This window comes from Strix aluco, chromosome Z (genome assembly GCF_031877795.1).
Source record: "Strix aluco isolate bStrAlu1 chromosome Z, bStrAlu1.hap1, whole genome shotgun sequence".
In the NCBI taxonomy this organism is placed as follows: Eukaryota; Metazoa; Chordata; class Aves; order Strigiformes; family Strigidae; genus Strix; species Strix aluco.
Genome location: NC_133971.1, coordinates 1,851,867 through 1,875,404, shown reverse-complemented (window position 1 = coordinate 1,875,404; position 23,538 = coordinate 1,851,867). Strand labels below are relative to the sequence as shown.

Sequence of the window (23,538 nt, the reverse complement as noted above, 5' to 3'; positions counted from 1 at the left end):
CAGAGCTGGACCCAGCACTGCAGGGGGGTCTCCCAGAGCGGAGCAGAGGGGGAGAATCCCCCCCTCGCCCTGCTGCCCACACTGCTCTGGGTGCAGCCCAGCACACGGGTGGCTTTCTGGGCTGCCAGCGCACGTTGCTGGCTCACAGGCAGTTTTCCACCCCCCAACCCCCCCAAGTCCTTCTCCTGGGGGCTGCTCTCCAGCCACTCCTCGCCCAGCCTGGGTTTGTGCTGGGGATTGCCCCGACCCACGGGCAGGACCTTGCCCTTGGCCTTGTTGAACTCCATGAGGTTTGCACGTCCCCCCTCTCCAGCCTGTCCAGGTCCCTCTGGATGGCACATCCCTTCCCTCAGCGTGTCCCCACACCACACAGCTCGGTGTCATCTGCAATCTTGCTGAGGGTGCCTCAACCCCACTGTCCATGTCCCCAACAAAGATGTTAAACAGCTCCAGTCCCAGCACCAACCCCTGAGGACACCACTCGTCACTGCTCTCCACTTGGACATCGAGCTGTTGACCACAACTCTTTGAGTGTGACCATTCAGCCAGATTCTTATCCCCCGAGTGGTCCATCCATCAAATCCCTGCCTCTCCAATTTAGAGACAAGGATATCATGCGGGACAGTGTCAGATGCTTTGCACAAGTCTGGGTAGACTTGTGTAAATGATTATGTAATTTTTTTTCTCATACATGGGTATGTATTCTTAATTAGGAAAAATTAATTCTGCAAGAATCTCCAGACTTTTTTCAATGCAAGTTGTACTTTTTAAATTAAGTCAATGAGGCTACTTGAACAAGAGGAATTCCTAACTGGAAGAATGGTCATGTCTCTCCAGTATCTGCCAGTGAGATGATGACCTTATCCCTGCTCCAGAATGACATAACATCTCACGTATCTCAGCTTGCACTTTCCGCACCAGGCAAAGTATGCACCTTCCCTCATGCTTTGCGTGAAAATAGAAAACATGGTAAAAAATACACTCTATTGAAGTACAACAGGTACCATACTGGGGTTACAGTCAGATCACGCTAACACTTCTGAAGTTGCAGCATCGATACATTAAAATTTAACATGGCTTAGGTAAAAAGTCAGACAACACCAAATCTCAGCTAGTACTTGGCAAGATATAATTGACTTTTGCACATAAACTGAATACTTATGATACTGTAATTAAGAGAAAACATTGTGAATTTGTATTTTAGACAAAGATATTACTTAGCTGTGTGTTTTAGTATTTATAAACTAAATTTTTGTTTAGTATTTAGGAAATACTAGCACTTAGTAATCATATGTACTAGAAGATACAACTAGTTCACACTTCTGCAAATACACTAACTTCAAAAAGTTAAAAATATCCACCAAGATCATAAAAAATAACTCTTCATTCTCTTCCTCAAATTAATCAAATTTGGAAACTTTTCTTCAAGCTAATTTATCTTCAGACAGTAATAATTCATTAGATCAAGCTTTCACTAAAGAATGCACATAAAGGTCACTCCTGTGTACAACCTTACTTTATTGACAAATCAACATAGAATACTGTTTAGTGCTAGACAGTCTGAGTTTGCAGAAAATAATTTATATTTATTAGTCACCTTCTCTTCTGGACCTACTCATGAACACTTATTTCTGATCCTTTATTTAAACACAAATCGAGTAAATTCAGTAAAATGCTGAACTTCAATTAGTTTAATTTAACAATTTGATTCAACATCATTATTCACATGCAACACCAATCTCCCAATAATCTGTAGCTCAGAATGTCAAACCAATCTAAATTCTGCTGATAATTTACTGTTTAACACTACTGTTTAAAGCTTAATTTTCCTTTTCTCAGATTTATTTTTCCAGTACACAACTACACCTTAAGGTTTATGAATGTATGCAGTTATGGTGAATTCTCTTGAGTTATGTACTCTACATATATTATGATGTTCTTAAGGTTTTCAGACAGTGAATTACTTTTTCCATATGAGTTCTGTCTCAAATGAGCTATCACCTAATACAGTAGTACCAATCTATAGAGTATTTTGGCAGCATACTAGTTAGTATTTTGCACAGCTGCTATCAATATATAGGGTAAGATCAAACTATACTTGAAATCTAATCTTTCTGACATTCATGCTACCACACTGACATTGACTTAATTTTCAGTTCTTAGCCACCACCAACCCAAGATGCACAAGACCTGACTAGGCTCTAGGGGTCTTCTCCTTAGTATGTTGGAAGCTTTTAAGTTTAAGATTGAACGTTAAATTTTTGAAGGGAAAAAAATCCACTAATATTTTTCTTACTCCAGTTAAGAAACATAGTAAAAATTATGAGCCTAGAGCCTACAAAGTGAAACAGGTGTAACTTGCGACTGCAAGAAAGAACATAGCAAATAAATGGAACTGAAACTGAAAAGACTCAAAAAGATTGTGAGAATTGTGAGCAGCTGGTGGAGAGAGAAAAGCGCTCATTTGCTTTGCAAGATAAGAAAGTCTTCTGTTATGCAGTTCTACATAAAGCTTGCTAACTCACTTATGTTACAGTCTTCACAATATTGAATATCTTGGTTTATAATTTTTCACTCAAAATTGTAGAAAATGAAAACTGCTGATCAATATTACAAGCAGCTAATTAGCATTTGGTCATTACCACAACTAACTTGATAAACGTGAAATCAGTGGAATTTTTACAAAACAAGTATTGACTGGACCCAGGCAACAAAATAGCCAAAAGGAACATGGAGTGGAGATAACAGACCATTGTTTCTCAAAGAAAAATAGTTCTTGGCTGTCTGGTAGATCAAGAGAACTACTGAATGAAGTTTTACCTATTGAAGTGAAAGAGCAAAGCATTGATAAGTTAGAAGATTCTGCAAAGTGAGACCTTTCAGTGCCATTGTCAATAAACCATGTTAGTAATTATTTAAACTTCCATCTCAAACCTTCCCAGAAGCTGTTAAAGATGCATTTAATTCAGAAGCACCCTCTATTTGTCCTCAGTAGCTAAAGAACAGCAAAGATCAATCACTGATTATGCCATTAAAACTAGAGAAATACAAAGACTTCATCTGGATAAAAAAATTGCAGTCATCTTTATGTTCGTAATATAACCTTCAATGGAGCACAAAATGAGAAATGTAAAAGAAATAATTGAACGGTTTCTCCCTGAATATGAGTCTCTTCATTTAAATTTTCAAGTCCAGTAGTATAGGTTGAACATCAAGAGAACAATACTCTACAGTAACAATAATGCAATATGCATCTTCAGCCTCCCTGTGTAGGAAAAAATGCTCAGATTTATGTTTTGTCAGAGATGCCGACATAATAAAATAATGGGTGAGTTTTCCCGATTTTCAGACTGCTCTTGTTTTCATATCTGAAAAGAAATTTACAAACAGTTGTGTCCAAAACTGAAGCTGCCACCTGAGAAAGCAAAATAAAGACAGCAAGTTGGACTTTGCTCATGAGGTTGAAATTAAGAAACATGAGAGAACATGAAACGCTGCCATCTTAAACCTTTGAAGCATAGCATTTCTGTACACTAATTAAAAAAGGTACTCCACTTAACACGGCCCTGAAACACATCTCATGTATTTGCACATCATTACACTGTCTACTTCATTACCAGCTAACACAAAAAGGAAGGCCGGTACACCGACTTTCTGATCACCCATGATGAAGTTCAGAAAAAAACATGTTCTTGTATTCACCTCTAAAATGTTCATATAATAAGGTCATATTTGTAAGAAGAGCCATCTTGGTCAGATCAAGGTCCCAGGGTCCTGTTTCTGACAACTGGCAGATGGCTTAGGGGAAGAGTACAGAACGAGTGGTTATAGAGTGATTCTTCCCTGGTTTTGGCAACCAGTAACTTCGGAGCCTCCTGAGACAGAGTTTATAACTGGACAAGCACGCACAATAGTTCAATGCGCCTGTCCCACCTTAGTATTGTCAAATGCTTTTTTTGAAAGCATTTATACCTTTCTCCTTGATAGTATTCTGTGGCAATGGGTTCCACAATATAATTGGGACGTATATGAAATAGTACTGTCTCTCTTTCAGTAGGGATCTCCTGCCTGATAATTTAAACTTGATGCCCCTTACCTTCTCTATTATGAAAAAAGCAAAAAACCATTCCCTATTCATCTTCTCTACACCTTTCATGATTTTATAGATTTGTCATAGTCCTTCCTCAGTCATCTATTTTCCAAGCTGAAGAATCTTTGTCTAATCTTTCTTTGTCTGAAAAGCATTTCATGCCTGTGATCATCCTTGCAACCCTCCTCTGTATTTTTTTTTAAAATTCCTCATATCCTTTTTGATATGGTGTCCAGACTCCATGCAGTGTTCAAGATGAGGGCCCACATAATGAGTGGAATGATGATGTTTTTCTGTTTTGTTCTCAACACCTCATAATTCCTAACATCCTATTTGCTTTGAGGGTTTTTGACTGCCATTGAGCGCTAACTGATGTTCTCAGAGAACTATTCACGGTCACTCCAAGCCTTTCCTGAGTTGTAATAGCTCATTTAGAGGCCACCATTGTGTTTACAGAGCGAGTTATTTTCCCCATAATTTCACATTTACCAGAATTGAATCTCATGTCATTTTATCATCCAGTCATTCAGCATCATGAAATAATTCCCCAACTGGTCACAATCAGCTTTAGATTTAAGTATTCTAAATAATTTTAGAAAAAACAGCAAAGTTCGTTAGCTTCTATTAATTCCTTTCCTCCTTTTATTTACAACTATGTCAATGCAGGCCTTAATAACACTGCATTGGTAACAAATTATTTCATCTGTAAAATATGAACACCTTTTTTCCCTTTTAACCAGTTATTAACTTGTAAGGGGACTCCCTCCTCCTATGCTCCTTAAAAGCATTTGGTGAGCTTATTGACAGCTTGTTGGAAATCCACGTACGCTTTTACTGACAAGATCTTTCATTTTCACGTGATCTCTGACTCCTTCAATGAATTCTAGTTGGCTTTTTAAAAAGAAACCTTTACTGACTTTTCCCCCCAATGTATTATTTCCTCCTTAGACATAGGAATCACTAAGAATCGCTCCTGGAGGCCTTTCAAAGACTATCTCATTTACTCATTTTCCATTTCTCTGATTAAAATAGCTGATTTCAGCAGTAAGTTACATACTAGTTGGTTGTTCTGCAGCTTCATATTTGACTTCTTACAGAACCCTGGGCTTAAAAACCATCTCACCCTGGAATTTGATTATCGTACAGTATATTGATTTGTCCTAAGATCTCCTCTACTGATACATCAAATTTCAGACAGTTCCTCAGAATTCCATCCTGTTTAGAAAAAATTTAATAATAATCAAGTGTGAAAAGTGGACAAATAATACTGGAAATAATCATGCTAGTTTTTCTTATTTGAGCTGAGCATTCCTTTTGCATGCAGCTCACCTATCAGCCTCTTCAGCTCTCTTTTATTACTAGCCTTTACAACTGTAACAAGCTCCTCAAATTCAGTATTGGGTGATCTTACTGTGATTTTATATGTAACCTGACAGCATTTATACTCTTTTCTATTTTCCTCACTTGCACAGGACTTACTCTTGCTACAGGCTGTCTTATTACTTCTATTAGTCTCCTTTACTAGTTTAGGCTTTTTTGTGTTGTTACTCGGGAGTCTGTCAGTGGTGATTTAAACATAGCCTTTAGACAGCTTTAATTTTTCAGCTTCTACATACATTGTTTCATTTTTCTCACTTTTGTAGGCCTCTTCATAACCTATTTTTGACTGTGGTGAGGGCTTCCTACGCATAATAGTCATTACTAAAGAAAGGTGCTCATACCTTGTGCCAAATTTTCCACGCTGCTCACAATTAAACAGCTGCATGTATTTTGTGAGTTCTTACTTTGCTCCAAAATGCAATTAAATTATGACACTTTGCAGAAGCTGGAAGTAATACATTTGAGAATAGCTTAAATGCACTACTGACAAACTGCATCAGTACATCAGTGCTTACTACATAATTTATAAATAAGAATAAACACAGATTAGTTCAACAGTGGGAGCTACACAGGACCATTCGTCTTCCAAGCCAGACACCCAAATCTCAGAGCCCTGCAGATGAGTGCCCACATGTGACAGAGGTGATGGAGGTGTTGTAATACTTATTCTGAGTTTCTTCATGTTCAATTTTTGAAGCTAATAGATCAGCCTTAGCGCTGCACTACTTACATGTATATTCCTTTTCACAAAGGACATTCAAAGAAAGTTCTACAGCCTCACAATTGAGGTGCTTTAAAGTTTACAAATTACACCTTCCTGCTTGCACAGAGAGAGGGTGACGTGGCTTGGGGAAGTCTTTCGACACATTACCTGTCTGGTACGTGGCAGTACTGCCTGGACCAGAAATTCCCCAACAAAGAAAACCAGTTGGTAGAGAAGTTAGAGATCATGACCAGCACTGCACCAGGCAGACTGCCACAACGAACCCAGTCCTCTTCTCTGTCTACACAGGGAAATCTGAAGTGGAGAAACGCCTTCTCAAGCGGTCTTGGGGCATTGGTGCAGCCTATGTGGTTGAGTAGGCTGGGAGCTCAGAGGAGAGCTGCTGCTTGCCCTCCCACTGCTCCATGGAGATCCTGGCACAGCTCCTTCTGCCCTGACCAGGAGATGCTGGTAAAGCCTGGCTGGGAAACCTAGAGTAGTTTGGGCAGGTTATCAAAAGATTCCCTAAACAACACTTAGGGAATGGAAATGGCAACTGTGAAACATTACGGAACTGCTAAAGCAAAGGACCTTTTCCTTCCTTACCTCAAATGGGTCTTCCTCGACTGAGTATAAAGGAGTGGCTGAGAAAAAAGCTTCTCAAAGACCGTAAGAATTCTTTATGATAGTGATGGAAAACCTACACAGTGCTGTCACACAACAGTCTCCCCAATGGTCTCCAGTATGGAATATAAAAATACCTGAACAACATCACGGTATCGCATGTATTTACAAACTCACACGTGTTCTTTGGGCAACGCTTCATCACTTCCAAAGGTTGATCAAGTATTTTTACTAAACGAGCAGCCCTTCATACACGTTACAAGTCACCAAAAAATGTGTGTTTTAAAAAAAGACTTGAAGTAGTTTACTGAAACTCAGTTTGACTTTATTCCTCTGTCTGTAAAGGCACATTTCTTCTCTACATCCAGCTGTAGAGGTCTCAAACCATTCACAAATACTTTTCAAAAAGCTCTGGTTCCTCTATCAAAGCGACCACATTTTGAAAATTCTGGTATCTGGTAAGGCAAGGAAGGCCCAGCTGGAGAAATCAAACACGTGAGAAGTGAGGTAGAACCACATCTCCAGGTGCACACACACGCTGCATGCGAAGGCAGCGTCCTGAGACAATGCCCTGCACAGAGCCTTGGCACACCTTGTCTTTATCTGAATCCTGGATTGCAGGCTATGCTTTTACAGATCCAAACAAACAACGTCTTCAGGAAAAAAAAAATTATACTTACTGGGAGAGTTACTTTCTTCAAGTGGCATTCCTTTTGCAGTAATTCATAAACATATTTAGTAATGATCTATAAGAAAAAAAAAAGAAAGAAATGCAAATAGCTATTAAACCACTTACAGTAATGATATATCCAGGCAGTCAACTTAAAGACTAGTTGGTTAAACTTCTAAGCGCTTGTATACGTGTTCCCACTTATCTGAATCCTTTACTAAACAACTAATTATAGGACTTGGAGCTTTACACAAAAAGGTCCTCTCTGGCCCTCAGAAAACGCTGCTTGTCAGTACAAAGAAATTGTAACTGTACCTGTGAATCCATCACGTGCTGCTTGTGAATAATTATGTGCCTCAAAACTAAGGATTATAACCAATTAATATATACTCAGGGGTACAAGAAAAGCTCTCTTTTGCAAAGAAATACTTTAAAAGCATTTTTTTCCATAAGCAGGACTCCTGAAACCCTCTCCCCTGCAGGTTCACTTCATGAGCTACAGAGAGAGCAGATCTTTAGTCACCCCCAGCACAAGTTGCCTTGCCATTTCTATTCACTGAACAGGGGAGGGATGGGTCAAAGGTTTCTAAATAGAAGAAAAACCCTGACTGATTCCCCACTATGGGGGAGTTTAAGTCTCTTGCCTTCATGTAGAAATAAAATTGAAATTTTAGACCTGAAACAAAAGGAATTATTTCAAAGAGCAACCAAAAAAAAAAAAAAAAAAAATCAACCTAGTCGCAAGGAAAGGCTTGCTGTCTCAAAAGTAACAAAGTTGTTCACACTTCAAAGGCTTGCCTAATATCTAGGGAAATTTTTTTTCACCCTTATATATTCTAAGAAAAATGGAGATGCAGATGTAAGAACTTTCTAACTATTATTAATTTGGGAATTAAACGGAGGAACAAACTAAAGCACTTTGTCCATATGGGGCTGTAAAAACAGTTTGGAAGTAACTGCCTGGATTTCACTGGCTACAGGAGTTAAGGGGGAAAAAAAAAAAGGCAAATTAAAGAGGAAAAAAAGTGCTCATTAAGAGCCTCAAATGGTGCTTGCCTTCCCTTTAAAGCTTGGGGAACTATGTTTAAATTCCAGACAGGACAAGATCTAAGTCCCAAAATATTAATCCAAGAATATCTGGGTACAAACCCAGCTGGTATTCTTTAGTCCAACCCCTCAAGGCCACAATTACAGCCATCTGAACCCACAGCATATTAAGCCACAACAGAAACGTCGCTGTAACAAAGCTCTCAAGTGATGGCATCTTAACAACACACTATGAACTGAGCAAGTAGGAGCCAGGGTATCATAAACTTCAATTTTAATTTTCCAAATGCACAATTACCAAATAAAGTTTCAATGAAGTCCAAAAGTTTTCATTATGTACATGTGAGCAAACACAATATGCAAACGTTTGGAACACATTTGAACAAATTAGAGGTACTGATGAAGGCTAATTAAAAATGTTGGTGCGTGCCCCTCCCCTTCCTTTCACAAAAACCCAAAATCTTTATTACGATTATGTGAATTCTTTGCTACCCTGCTCAAATACGTTTATTGATAGAATCATGTTCAAAAAACTTTATGGTTTTAAAGAAAATCAGTCTTACTGAACATTACTATCTACAGGGAAACTGCAGTTGGAGAAAGAATTTAGCTGTGAGCGATGAGTTGATTTAAGACATGTTTATCCCCAAAGCAGTATGTTAGGAACATGCATACAGTGTAATTTTACCTTCAGGGCCAAACTTTTTATGGTTCACCGAAATCAACTTCAGTGTAATGCCAACAAGTAAAGCAGTTAAGTTCCTGCAGTCTCAGATGCTGATGTTGTACAGACATTAAAATGTGTATAATGATAATATGGCCTCAAACATAGAAATTTTATTTTTCACTCTAAATCCAGGCATCTACTAACCGTCAAAACCAGTAAAAGAACACTCGGAAAAGAAAAAAATTGCTATGAAGAAAATATATTTCAGACACTGCTTGCAAAAATCTACACTTTTTTGCAGCAATGTGTTTGTATCTATTTCTTCTATTCTCTCTCATCTATTTAGACTGTGATGTCTTCAGGGCAGAAGTAAACCTTTACTCATTTTTTCCAGAGCCTGGCTCAATGGGGCTCTGATCCTAACTGGCTCTTTATGCACTACTCTAATATAATAAATAGCGATATCCGCCTTAAAAATGGGGCTGTTTAATCAGTAGAGGACTCTGGTATAGCAAAGACTTAACCTAATGTAATGCTTTTAATAACAGTAAACATGAAGAAAGATATAGTAGGTAGGAGGCTCAGACTCAAAGTGTGAGATTACGATCCTCAGGCAGCTCAGCACCTGGATGGTCTCCACAGACCAGACAGACTTGAAGAAAAACTGCCATAAACTGCCCCCAGTACATGCAAGACCACACGAGGGGTTTTTTGGCAGCAGAAGATCAACAAGTTCAGGGATATCCTCGCAATGGCTGGTATGCTGTCAGCTTTAAAGGATAGAAAGCGATACACAAGATTTCTTGAAGTAGCAGCAAAGCCCAAAATTTCCCCAGATTTGAAATCATCATCGTAACAGCCAGGTTTCCTGCACGTTGCATGGATGTGCCTGGAAAATCTAGCAGAATTCTGTAGTTCCTAGGAATATGGCCGCACGTAACTGAAAATGCTACAAATCCAACATTACTTCTGGAATTTTATGCTTTTAATTACTTCTTGTGATTTTATGGCTGATCTGTAATTTTGAAAAATTAACTTTTAAAATATCTTTTCTGCAGGCTTTAAAAAGAGAAGGGAAATTAGACTTACTATTATGAATCTATACAATTTAAATAGCCACAACTTCTTTAAGTAGAAGTATTAGCCCATGTATGCTGGTATTTTATCTTTAAGAACTGAAAACTGTTGTAGGATGTTGAAAACTGTCTTGTGCCTTTTTGCATGAGAAGGTGGGTACGATTCCACTCTATGAACTCTCTTGGACTAATCATTGGTCACAAGGTTGCTCATGATGGCGGGTATTTAGTGACAGAGGCTGTTCAATCCAGTCCAGTGTTAAGAGCTCATCTGGAACTCTCAAGCAACAAATTGTCCAGCACAAGTCACTCTCAAGGCAAACTGTAACGCTTGCTAGAGAGCCCTACTCATGTTATTTGTGCTAACCTGGGATATTTATGCCTTTTTCTAAGGCCCTTGCAACTCATAAGGCGTGCCAACGCCGTAAGCAGTACACTGCATTGTGATTCAAGGTAATAAGGTTGCTGGTGAGCAGGTAGCACCATGTCTGAGATCCGAAAGGAAAAAAGAACCAATAGTACAGCTTGCCCAAAGTGTGTGAAATTAATTGCCTGGTGAATGGAGGAAAAAATGGTATTTCTGTACTTCTTGTATGAGGCACTGGAAACTTCAACCCCATTTTACAGTGTGTCTGCTCTTCATTCATGCAGTCCATCAGGAAAACAGACCCCAAATAGGGTAAGTATCTGAACTAAGCACTCTCCAGGTGTTCTTATTGCCTGCTCTGAGAACTGGGGGGAAAAAAACCAAACACAAAATCAAAAAAATTCCATGCCTCTCATGACCTATTTTGATCGCAAGGGAGAAATCCTTTCCAAGCACAAAAAGGTATTTAGCTTAACACTTCCACCCCTCAAAAATGTTGTATTCGAACTGTGATAGGAGAAACTTTGTTTGATGAAGTCATAGCTTTTCTCAGTTCTGTTGAACTAGAAGAATTCCCAGAATGAAGGCAGGTTGATGACAGCAGGGACCACAGCTGAGTGGAACACGTCCTGAACAGTAAAAACAGTGAAAAACACCAGTACCTAACCTCTGCCACCATTTCCTTGTTACAGTTTTCCTTCACCTGCTGTGGACAAGGTTGAAAGCAGTAAGACATATGGTTCAGGACAGGAACGAAACTTCAGCACTCACAACTGCCCTTCAAGAAGCTTAAAACAGTGAGTCTTCTGACTTATGTTGGATATAACAGTGTGGATACCTCCAGAAGTACCTTTTCAAAGCGCTAGGGGCCCCAAATATGACATCTGCAAAGTCCAACAGTCTTATGGACGATTGGGGCATAGGTCTATGTCCTAACAGTGATGCTTCATGTGGATCCAGAACATAATTTTAATTATAGAGAAATTAAATTTGATTACTTGGCTGGACAACAAAAAGGATAGAGACAGAGAAGACCACAGAATGAAGAGAAACATATTATCTTATGACAGAGCTGAGATTTTACCCTCGCATTGCTAAATATTCTGCACAGTGGTGGCCAGGACTATAATGCTGCATGCGGTCTGCAGAGCAAAACTGAAATTCCAGGTAGTTCTGGTACACATAATCATAGTACACGTTAACTGGTAAGGTCCTGGCTTCATATGACTTGTGCTCTTTTGAGACTATACTGTTCACATAGAGGACTTTCTTCAGGACTGTTTCCAATTACCAAAAAGCACTGAAAAATTCTCTTAGCTGCATAATTTGTAAAATCTTTTCAATACACCATCCTGAAGCTATGCGACCAACACCTGCATACAACTATGTGAAAAGAGAAATTAGAGACTAAGAGCCGTTGAGACCGACACATTTAAAGTTACAAAGATCCTGAAGGTACTGAAGCCTAAACGTTTTAAGTGAAGACAAATACCAAAGAGACTCTTCAGTGCAGCAAGTATTGGAGGCCTTTGAACAGCTAAAGTCTGGAAAAGAGGACAACCAAAAAGCAGGCCCACAAAGCAAGAAGGCAACTCCAAAAAAACTTAGTTGAAATAACATACCCCCATTTTAAGTCTGTAAGAAGCTGAAAGAAGCCTTATAACACATATCAAAAACGTCAAGGACCAGCTTGGCGCACATGAGGAAGAGCAGAACTGCGGCCGACCCACTGGTGAACTTTTTCATAACAGAGACAGTCAGGTATACAGACAACAGATCACAACTCAACGACTTGTTTCCTAACACCTACACCCTAATCCAGAGGAGCTGCTTCAGTACATACCACATCAAAAACCATGCCGGGACGCAGTGAAGTGCACTGAGCTTTGCTCATCGAGCCCCTTCCACCCCCCACTCTGTGCTTTACAACCCAAGTCCTCTGAATTATCTTTTTTTTTTTTTTTTTTTTTTCACTGAGTGTGTTCCCACTTTCAAAACCAACTGTGGGTGACTCTACCCACCACCAGACTACATAAATGAACAGAACAGCAAACCTTCTGCAGAGGGAGAAAAAAGAAAAAGTAAACTACACAAACTTGCAAAATGTTTTCTCAGGAGTGAATTCTCTGCTGAAGACATATTAAAGAAATGGCACAGGCCCGTGTGATTTGTGGCTTTCACTTCTAAACCGGCACCTACCAGTATTCACTGGAAATCATTACCATGCGACGAATGTTCATGGATTCACGACAGATGTGAGGAACCCTTTGGTTAGTGCAAACCACAAAGTCCCTTTGAAGACAATCAAATGCCACATGTCCCTCTCCTCTCCCATATGTGCATCCCTCATGACCAAAACGCCAACAACCCTGTCGCACGGTTGGTGTATGGTTAACACATGATAAAGAATAAAGCACATGTGACATGACAAAGGATAAAGTGCATGCGAGCAGTTGACATTACAACCACTCACGACAGAGGATGGATTACAAGACCTTGGAGAAAGGATAAAGGAGCACAAGCTGTCAACTCAAGTTGTCCACGCCACTGCCCGCTCCTACACCCTTCTAGCAGATTTCTGGGAAAAAAAGAAATGGAGTAAGTTACCAGTTAAATATATTCTTCTGGTGGAGCAGATCCAGCTGGATGGATCTGAGATTCCCCACATCACGTTCCTCATTCACAGCTATTCAAAACACAAACAAAACCCCATCACCACCATTACTACTCCTGTTACCACTTTTCACTACTCCAAGGATTAAATGCGAATGGAGACAGAACTACTCTCTCAAAGTTAACAGAGGCTACTTCCCATCAAGAGTGAGATGTGTTGGCAATGATACACTCACTCAGTGGATAGGAGGTTTCTGCCTCTGAAGATGTCAACTTGTGAAACAACACTCCTTAAATGACTTATCAGAGCACTTGTTTTCATTAATTTTTAAAGACAGTTCTCAAAGTACATGAAAGTGCAGAGAGTAAGAGAATCTCATGGCAATAATTTTGCTTGTAGGTTTTTATTAGTGGCCAGATTTTTTAGAATAATATAGGTATTACATTTAAAATTAAGGAGACTGTAGCTAAGAAAACATAGGTGCAATGGCACTTTCCTTCTTGCTTGACTTCCTGTTTCTTCGTAAGTCCAATAATAAAAAGGGTTAGTACATTATTAGGGTCATTAGTAGTTTATTATTCTTTTATTAACCTTATGAGTTAACAATACTTTAACCACAGTTTAATCTCCTGCATAAACATATATTACAGGAAAAAAGAAAAAAGGGAAAAAATTACAATTAAAAATATTAGTGAAAAAGACTTGCTCAGAAACCACTGAAGCCTGACCATCTCTACTTTCTACAATAACTTGCACAGATATAATTTGCTATGCTTTGAGCTGAAGTAGAGAAAAATGCAAGGTTTTTTATTTTTCTTTAGAGAATGCAGAAACAATTCAACCTTAGGTTCACTTGTCAATCCCCACCCTGTGACAGAACTGCGCTTAAAATGTGTAACAGTTGAACATTACCAGTTCGCCTGACAAATCCACATATAGAACAAAACCAACCTCATTTGCCTTTGTGTTCTTTTCCTAAAGTAGTATGTTCGACTTGACGTCGCACAGTACAGCAAGAGATTCACCCTCAGCTCCCCAAACCTCTAAAACGCTTTCAACTACAAATTCGGACTGACATAACAAGCTACAACCTCTTGAATCTAACTTTCTCAAAAATTGGATCTTTCACAGGCATAGAAAGAATACTGTTTTCAAACAATTTCAGTTCCGCCTAAGACATTAGGCCCCTCAGCACTACTAGCATTTTCTAAGAACTTCAAGGCAGTGTGCAGAGGTTGGAGGTTTTATCACTAATCTTAAAAATAAACAAGTATAAACCACTAGAAGCAATGCCATTACGAGTAATGGATTTTCTTGTTTTATAAGATTTGTCTCCCCATTAGTAATAAGCACTTTAACGCAAAAAGGGAAAAAGAGCACAAGAAGGAAACAATCCTTGTAACATCCAGTAGTCTACCCATAACTTTTTCCTCTTTGCAGTGTAAGAGCAATAACGTTCAGTGAAACAAATGCAAAATGAATTCCAACTGACTGCCCTGCGGCAAATCTCAAGTGGTGGGACTGACCCGAGGCTTGCTACTGTGGCTGCCATAGCCTTGGTTGAATGAGCTTTATTTTGACCCTCAAGTGACAAACCTGCCAATAAGTGACAATGAGAGATGCAAAGGAACTTTTTGACATACTGCTCTTGGACACAAGCCCTTACCTAAGAACTGGGACAAACAAAAAAAATCCACCGACACCATGCCAGAACAAAAAAAATCCTAAAAGCTGAATGGACTTTCTAAAGGCTCTGTTCACTGCAAGCTAAAAAAAAAAAAAAAAAAAAAAAAAAAAAAAATCAATGGCATTTTAAAAATCCACAAAAGACCTCACTTGGATTATAGTGTGGGAGAACAATTCATTAAGATGGAATTGACATTACCTCTAAGGGATTTCTTGCGTTTTCTTCTGAAAGCAATTCAATTCAATCTTAACACATGGGTGTGATATTCTGGATTCTGAGTTGACTGATCACAAATAGAATCTCAAGATCTTTTGAGAGAATTAAATTAAAACCAACAGGGATTTGTCATGAATGCAGCATATACTGTTGATATGATTTGACCCAATGTTTTGTTACACGGTCTTTGCTGACACCTGTTGGTTTATTTTTTGTTTTTCTTTTTTCTTTTTTTTTTCCTTTTTAAGAAAAGCATCTCTAAATTTAGAAATCGCTTGGCAATTAATTGGCTTCAGAAATGGCTTAATTACATAGCCTATTTTATGAAAATTCTCAGTTCTTTTTAAATATGCATACATATAGATACATATATATTAATATGAAGCAGAGGCTTCTAGCAAGCACCTTGCACCAGAAGCAATTAAACATCAGCAGAAAGCATGACCTCTATCCCCAAGCTGAGACAAAAAACAAAAGGATGAAAAGGTTGCAAAACAAAGAAGGAAACTAAAAAAAGCCCAGAAGAATAACAGAGGAACAAATATAAATGCAGATTATAAACACATTTTAATATTCCAATTCAAAAACTAAAACTTATAATTATTATCTCTAAATTTCCTATTACAGATGAGTTATAAAAAGGGACCTGAGAGAAAGAACAGTAGCAGTTTTGATTATTCCAACTATTAATGAAAAAAAACGTAGTTTAGGTGGAGAGGTGGTGCTATGCAGTTTTGAAAGGTTAAAAATCCATGCCAAACCCAACTGACATATCAGATTAACATAGTTAAAGCATACCAGCTTTTGTGCTCAGAGACAAAAAAGTCAGTGATGTGTCAAGCATCTCATTTTGCCACCTTTGATTCCTCAGCAGAAATGACCAGATAAATATTCACAGATGGACTGAAGGCTTAATTTTATGTAAATCCAGGGCAGAACTCAAATTAACACCTTCTTTCCATAGCAAGATGTCTTAACCATTTTGCCACCATGCTCCAGAACAGTACTGGGTCAAAATAAATTGGATTTACATAAATTTAGCTGAAAAGGGCCATGGCACTGACCATTAGCAACATTTCTTTTTTTCTTTTCTTGGCACAAATAGTAGCTGATACCCTCAGAAACACAAATCACAGAAATGTTTATAGTTTCACTATTAAATAATACCTGCACCTCTTTTTACTAGGTCAGTAAACCAAACAGATTGCACCGGGGTCATTAACTCAATCACACACTTAAATGTCAAACCTGGGATGGTGGCTTGCTTTGAGGAAGTGACAAAAGCCAGCAGTTAAATTCTGAGAGAAATGGCTAGCTTTCTTTCTGTTTTTCCAGTTGATGGTTATGATACCCAGTACTCTGAAAGAAACTTCCCCTTAAGGAGAGAAAAACCTGCCCTGAAGGCACTGTCTCTTCTGGGGGTATCAAGCTGAAGGTTAAGAAAACACCTTGGACACTGATGAACCTTTTTCTCTTCTTTTTCTTCACTCTTTCTCAAGAAAAGATTTCCTTTTTCTATTCCACATGACTGAGCCCATCTAACCCAGCCTTGTGTTCTGCTGGCAGGCAAACTTAAAGAGGCAGCAAACTACAAAAAACTCCAGATATGGTAAATGCCAGGAGAACTTTCGACCAAGAGGTAAGGAAGATTGTTTCAAATGTGACAAGTAAAATCCCGATGCTTTTGCTCTTGTATAAAATGCAGAAAACCATTTAATATAACAATGAAATAAATTATTATTTTAAATGTCTTCATTAAATCAAATTTGGAAAGGTTATTTTATGTGTTTTTTCCATTTTATTTTAAAAACAGTCCTACCAGGAAGAAATATTCTTGCTAACTGAGGTTTATAAAATAAACTTCCTAGCCCATACTACTTCACTTATTGTAAGGATACTGTTAGTGGCTCAGGAATATTTATATTGATGATGTACAAAAAGCAGAGCAGATCATTTCTCCCTATCAAATCACAACTGAAAACCTAACGTGACCAATCATGCAGCACACGCACGTCCAAAGACAGCAAATCAGTGTAGCACTTCTCATTAAGCTGCGTGGGCACAAGTATCAGAAGAAGAGGAAAAACAGCTAATAGTGAAGATCTGTACACTACAATTTACTGTGTTTTAATGAATTTTAGCTATATATTTTGCTTGGGAAGGAATCACATCTTTCTCAGTCCAACAAAGATACAGTCCAATTACACATAAAATTGCTTAATATGACAGTGATTAAGAAGGATCACAACAATTCATGATTTTATGCAAACTTTGAGTACTAGCTTGTGTCTTTGACCTTCTATTGAATACAAATATTATGAGAGAAAAGCCCTTTTTTGTTTGTCAAATGGGACATTTTGCAAGCTCTAACAGAAATTTTGCATTAAACCACCATAACACTTAGCATATCCAACTAACTAAGCAGGTATTTCTAAAAAATCTGTGAAGCTATGAAACAGCCTGAGTCAGAAAATACTGATGTCCCGTTCTGATGTCCATTTATACACCTTGTGACCAGGATTGGTTCATGTTCGTCTTTGCCAATTTCCCAAGAGAAGTTTGCGTGGCAGGAGCCTTTGCTCTTTTGGAGGGATGGGGCAGGCAGAAGAATAGCCATGGGTTCTATACAGAAGTTATTAATAACAAATATATCAAATAAGAAGTAGTGACAATTCCTACTGAACAGTATCAAAATATGGCCTGGAAGGGAAACTTCTCCCTAACATCCAATTTCTGTAATTTTATAGTATCTCATAGAAACATTAAGTAGGCAATTTTATCACCTAGACACAGATAAAGAAAATGGACATCAGTAACAGTGAGCAGCATGCTTGTGTGCAATTTATAATTACACCACAGCCACCAGTTCTGTGTTTGGTGAAAGGGTGTTACAAAATAGAGAGACACATGAATGACATTTTAAATGGATCACGTATCCGATAAAATAAGGTGAACGCAAAGAACAGTCCAGAGAATAAAATGAAAAGGTGAGATTAGGAATCAGACAGATTTTTGCCTAAAAGCAACTTGTTCTATGACAAGAGATTTTGATACAATTATCTCTACGCCATGAGAACAGAGCAGAGGACCTGCACTGAGGATGATTTTCTCTCCGTCAAATACAAAACCGCATTTATTGCTCTACACAACACGGGGTGCTGTGATCACACGCTGACTGCGCGTCTCCACCACCACAGCTACTGTCAGTCAGTAATCTGGGCAATGGGCGCACAGGCTGATGGGCACTCCCACGGTGTTCTGCTCAAGGCCTAACCCAGACAGAAGAGGCGGGAGACCAGCATGTCACCACAGAGTCTGGCAGCGAGCAGGCTGACAAGTGACAAGCCTACAGTACCATCTACAGTTTGCCTACAACCTTGTTTTCCAAGCTGCTGCTCCTCCATTTTTCTCTTCTACAAACCGAGACTAAGTTGTAAACCAGAGGCTACCTTCGGGCCAATGTTCACAAGGTGGCTCTCATCTGGCTGAGTTCCTGGGCGCTTGACCACACACAACAGTAGGTCCTGCTGCATTTGTGACCCAGGCCTGGGTCTTGCAGACTGCTCCTGCACCCAGGAGAATCAGAGCTTGCAGGGGGCAAGCAGCTCCTGCAGAGGCACAGGGAGATCCCAGCAGCACCCGCAGCAATTCATGGGCAACATCAAGGCACAGGCAGACAGCAACCTACAGCTTGCCATGAGAATCCCATTTTTGTCCCCTAATTGATGGCAGAGACCAAGCCTTTTCTTGAGTTAATGAAATGGAAGCTTTGGGTTTTTTAAACAGCAAAATGCCTCCACTGATACTGGAAACAATTACTGCTGCTCCTTTTGATAGTCAGCCAAATAATTTGTTTTTGGCTGGGTTGAGGGGAAATGAATATTGTGGCTTCTCCTGCTATTTGTGCTGCTGGCTAATGTGCCTTATTTTCCCAACACAATATTCCTAAAATTATGAGTTGTAATGAAGGATCAAGAACATATGCATTCCTGAATATTGGACGTCAGCCCAAAAATTACGTTACTACAATCTAAGTTAGGACCCTTTCTGTTACTGAATGTAGCCTGTCCAAAAAAACCTTTATGAAACGGTACTAAAAATGTGCATCAACCTTCACTTCCTACTTGTATTCACCTCAAGATTTACTTAATTTCTGTTCACTCTACCCATATTATCTCTAGGGTTATAGGCTATTTTTATGTCAAAAATTATTAGTAGGTCATTTAATACTGCAGCCAAATGAATTCTGCTTTCTAATGTACCTGACAATATCCTCAATGGGTTTCCTGTGGAGGTGGAAAGGTAAGCCCAAGAAACTTACAAGAATACAGTGAGCATTTCACCAAAGTTTCTAAGTTTCTAAAAGACAGGAGAAGAAAAGATATTTTTAAATTCTTAGGCAGACTGTGAACTGAAATCAGATTTGTGTTACAGATTTGACGAACACCATCTCACAGATTTACTTTGGAAATATCCAGTCACACTGTATCAGTATAAAGAAAAATTTGTTCTGGAAGGAAATATTAATGATATATTTTATTACTTTGCAGTTTTAGCTTACTGATGTAGAACTGATCAAACTTGAAGCCATATACTTGCAACTCAATATGCACCTTGATCATTTCCACAAGCTGACTTCAACGTATCAGCTGTGAAAATTATTTGAATTTTATCTACCTACAACCACACACATCTGGAAATATTTTTGCATACTAGACATCACCGTGACCAAGAGCACTGAATTATGTTGACATCTGCAAGAACTGATCAGACCTCTCACTTCATGATTAAACCTTATGTGGTCCCTAGCAAAGTAGCATCCAACGCTCTCTGACATTCCCGAAATACTTAAGTGAGAAGAGGTGTGACACTGTAAATTGAAGAGCAGATCGAAACCCAGGACAAACAAGAGCTCTGTTCCTGGCTGAATGCTACGAGTACAAGCTCATGTTATCAAACAAGCTGTTTCCTTTTCTATTATAAATTGATCACAAGGCAAACACGCTCTTAAAGCGCACTTTTGCCAAACACAATGGAGTTGAGCAGGAGTATATATGCTATCATGTAATACTTTTTCAAGTGTGTCATGACACGTGTCTCGAGAAATCTGTGGTGGAAGGCAATATGCACTCTGAAACCTGGAGTAACAGAGGAGTCTGGGAGCAGGTGGCAGGATCCATAATAACAGCAGCACTTGACAGAACCATAGCTTTGATGCGGCAAGCAACTGTTCTTTCTTCTCCATGTCACGTCCTGACTGTAACAGCCTGACATTCAGCACCTTTCCTGAACAACCAGTTAACAGCTGCTTAAGATTCGCGGTGCTCCTTCTGAAGTTTTCATGCTGTCCTTCAGAAAACTTCAGTGAGTCATTACATCTGACCACCTTAGAAAACTTGGAAACCAGCACATTTTCCTCCCTTAGAAGTCAGTTTCAAGGCTGCTATGAGCCTAGCCCCGTCTACCATGGCCATTCCTCACATCTCCCAGGAGCAAGCTTCATCTAGGGTCTCCTGTCTACCAGGAGGCTCCACCACAGCAGTATGCAGACAGATTTCTGTCTCAACCATGCATGGTTAGGGTGTTCCTGCTTAAAAGCAGTCTGCAATTTTTTAATTGATCAGCCTGATACGACTTTGAAGCTGCCCATGCTTTGAGCAGGGGAGTTGACTGCAGAATCCCCAGAGGTGCAACCAAAATTATTCTGTGATTCTAAGATAATACCCAAGCTATCAATACCACCTTGTGCTGGTTCTGGCTGGGATAGAGCTAATTTTCCTCACAGTATGGGGCTATGTTTTGGGTTTGTGCTGAAAACCAGTGTTGATAACACAGGGATGCTTTTCATGATTGCTGAGCAGCACTTACACAGAGCCAAGGCCTTTTCTGTTCCTCACCTCACCAGCAAGTGGCTGGGGGTGCACAAGGAGTTTGGGGGGACACACAGCTGACCCAACTGACCTAAGGAATATCCCAGACCACATGGCGTCCTGCTCAGCAATAAAAGCTGGGGGAAAAATAAGGAAGGGGGGATGCTTAGAGTTATCTTTTGATAAGCTGGTTGTCTTTCCACGTCACTGGAGCTTGGCTTTCCTGGAGATGGCTGAACACCTGCCTGCAGGTATAAAGGCATAAAAGGCTTCAGTCTAATTGTCCCAAACTCTAGAATGCATAATTTTTGACTGCATAGGGAGAGTGTGCCTCCCCTCTGAAGATGAACCAAGCAGGTTTCTTCACCCTCGTAAAGATCTCTCTCCTAAGACACATCAAGACGTGTATGGAAGAAAGACATCGCTGCTTTTCACATTAATGGGTTCAGCCACAAGCTAAATTCTTGTAGCCCTTTGCTGGGACAGTAAGTGTTAACACCCACACAGATGTCTAGAACAGAAAAATACAGTCCTCAGCCATTACTGTATGCCAGCACGAGCTTCACGAGTACAAGCACGCATGGATCATGATGATCAATCTTGCCCGTACATTTCATACCTATGACAGAAAGACTTGCTTCTGTCCTTCTGCACTTGATGCAGGTAGATAGCTCACGGGATGTTTGCTGTATTCCTATTTTAGTAATGCATGTGATGGTTATCAGTCATTTGGCTGTCAGAGCCCCCAAAAGGTGCATTCACTACACTGACTGCTGTAATCCTCAGCCTAACATCGAACGTCATGACAAACCACTGTAACACTGGAAAAGGATTCACGAGTTCTGCTATATCTTGGCCACTTATTTCAATGATATTCTGGCCATTTATACATGTTGACTTTGAGGGTAGTTGCTTCCACAGAAATAGCAACATTTGTACACATATGTGCACGGATGTACATACGCTGAAGAAGCTCAGTTTGCATCTCATGAGTGTTGGGTATGCTGGGTAGGCTATTTTCCAGTGAACACTTTGACTTCTGTGAAAAGCATATCACTTCTGAAAAAAAATACCAATCCTTCCCTCAATGAAAGATCTATGAAGTTCTAAGCTGAACAAAACCCACGAAGAACTGGTGCAACTATCAGCATTGTGTCCTGACATATCTGACACTTCATCCCACCTCAACAAAAGCAATTCCTATCCGAGAGCTTCACCATTTCTATTTTGCTGACTGCTATTTTAGCATTATTCCCCACCTCCATTGCTACCTGCAGTTTCACACAGGTTTTTAACCAATACACAGAACATTTGTTTTAAAACTTAGAAGTTAAAAGGCTCTCTAAGTCAGCAGTAACAGAAATGTTCACTTCAAAAATCTGACGTGCATTTCCATAGTATTGAGTAAAGCAGGATTAAGAACTTGTTTCAACAAAAATGATAAAAAAACAAACACATTTTTTGAAAAGTTAAGATCAACTGTAACAATCAATCTTGATACATTTAATGGCATAGAAGAAACTGAGTATCAAACCCCTGATGATCAGGCAGCAAGAATGCTTAGCACTTTCCAAGTACTTTCAATTAAAAATTTCTTCTGGTTACCTGTCCAAAATTTTTTTTCTTTTGCTTGAACCTTCTGCCTTCCTACAATCTTCGTAAACTAAGATCAATTTCCTTCTTTCATTTATGTCATTACCTTCAGATGGTGCAACCAACTACAGTAACACTCCCTCTGTGCCTGCTGTATCAATGTTATAGGAAAATAAAATACTTAGCCTCCATTTTCCATTTAAGTCTGCATTTTTTTCGTAGTTTTCTAACCAATTTCATGAAATCAAAAGTACATACAATATCCAAAAAGGTGTCTCACATAGAACTGCAGCTTACAGTGGACAAACGCCCCCACTTCTTAATTTAGTATTCTCCCCTCCTGCTTAAACATCAGCTTTAAGTTCTAATGCCCCAAAATTCTTATCAGCATGTGATGAAGATACATCTCTTATGCATGAAAATTAATCATGTCTAAAAACAAGTTCAGGCTATAAAACTTAACAAAACCACTTTCAAATATGTTTTACACATTTACTTGGACTTTTATGTGGAACTCTTACACGCATTCCGACTGCAGTGGATGTATGTCAGGTTTTATCTTAAAAAACCCACGTAGAATAGAGCCATATATACTGAAAATGAAGACAGAAGCTTAATTCCTGAATCTAGAAATTGAAAACATTTTTACATGCTTTTTCCATCCTGTGTTATGTGGTGTCAGATCTACAGTGATAAGATAAAGTTACCATAAAATCTGTATAATTTACACTGCTGGAAAGAAGGCAAAAACATATGCACACACACTCCCCTCCTAGTTAATTCAGTGAAAACAGAAAAAATTATTTTTCTCCTCAAAGATCTTTCATATCTTATTACCAACAACATACTCAGGGTATCACTCAAGAGAGGAACTCAAGGATTTGGCAGATACACTGGGAAGAGTTAAGAGGTGCAACGACCCAAAAAACCCAAG

At 39.1% G+C, this 23,538-nt stretch overlaps 1 protein-coding gene across 6 annotated transcripts in view; it reads right to left on the bottom strand.

Moving 5' to 3' along the window:
• Positions 1–23,538, bottom strand: part of ARB2A (ARB2 cotranscriptional regulator A) — a 268,507-nt gene that overhangs the window by 205,809 nt on the left and 39,160 nt on the right. For all 6 annotated transcript variants that reach the window (XM_074812896.1, XM_074812892.1, XM_074812897.1 and 3 more), the window contains one exon: positions 7,478–7,543. In XM_074812896.1, coding sequence (XP_074668997.1) covers positions 7,478–7,543 — 66 coding nt within the window. The remainder of the gene's footprint in view (positions 1–7,477; positions 7,544–23,538) is intronic.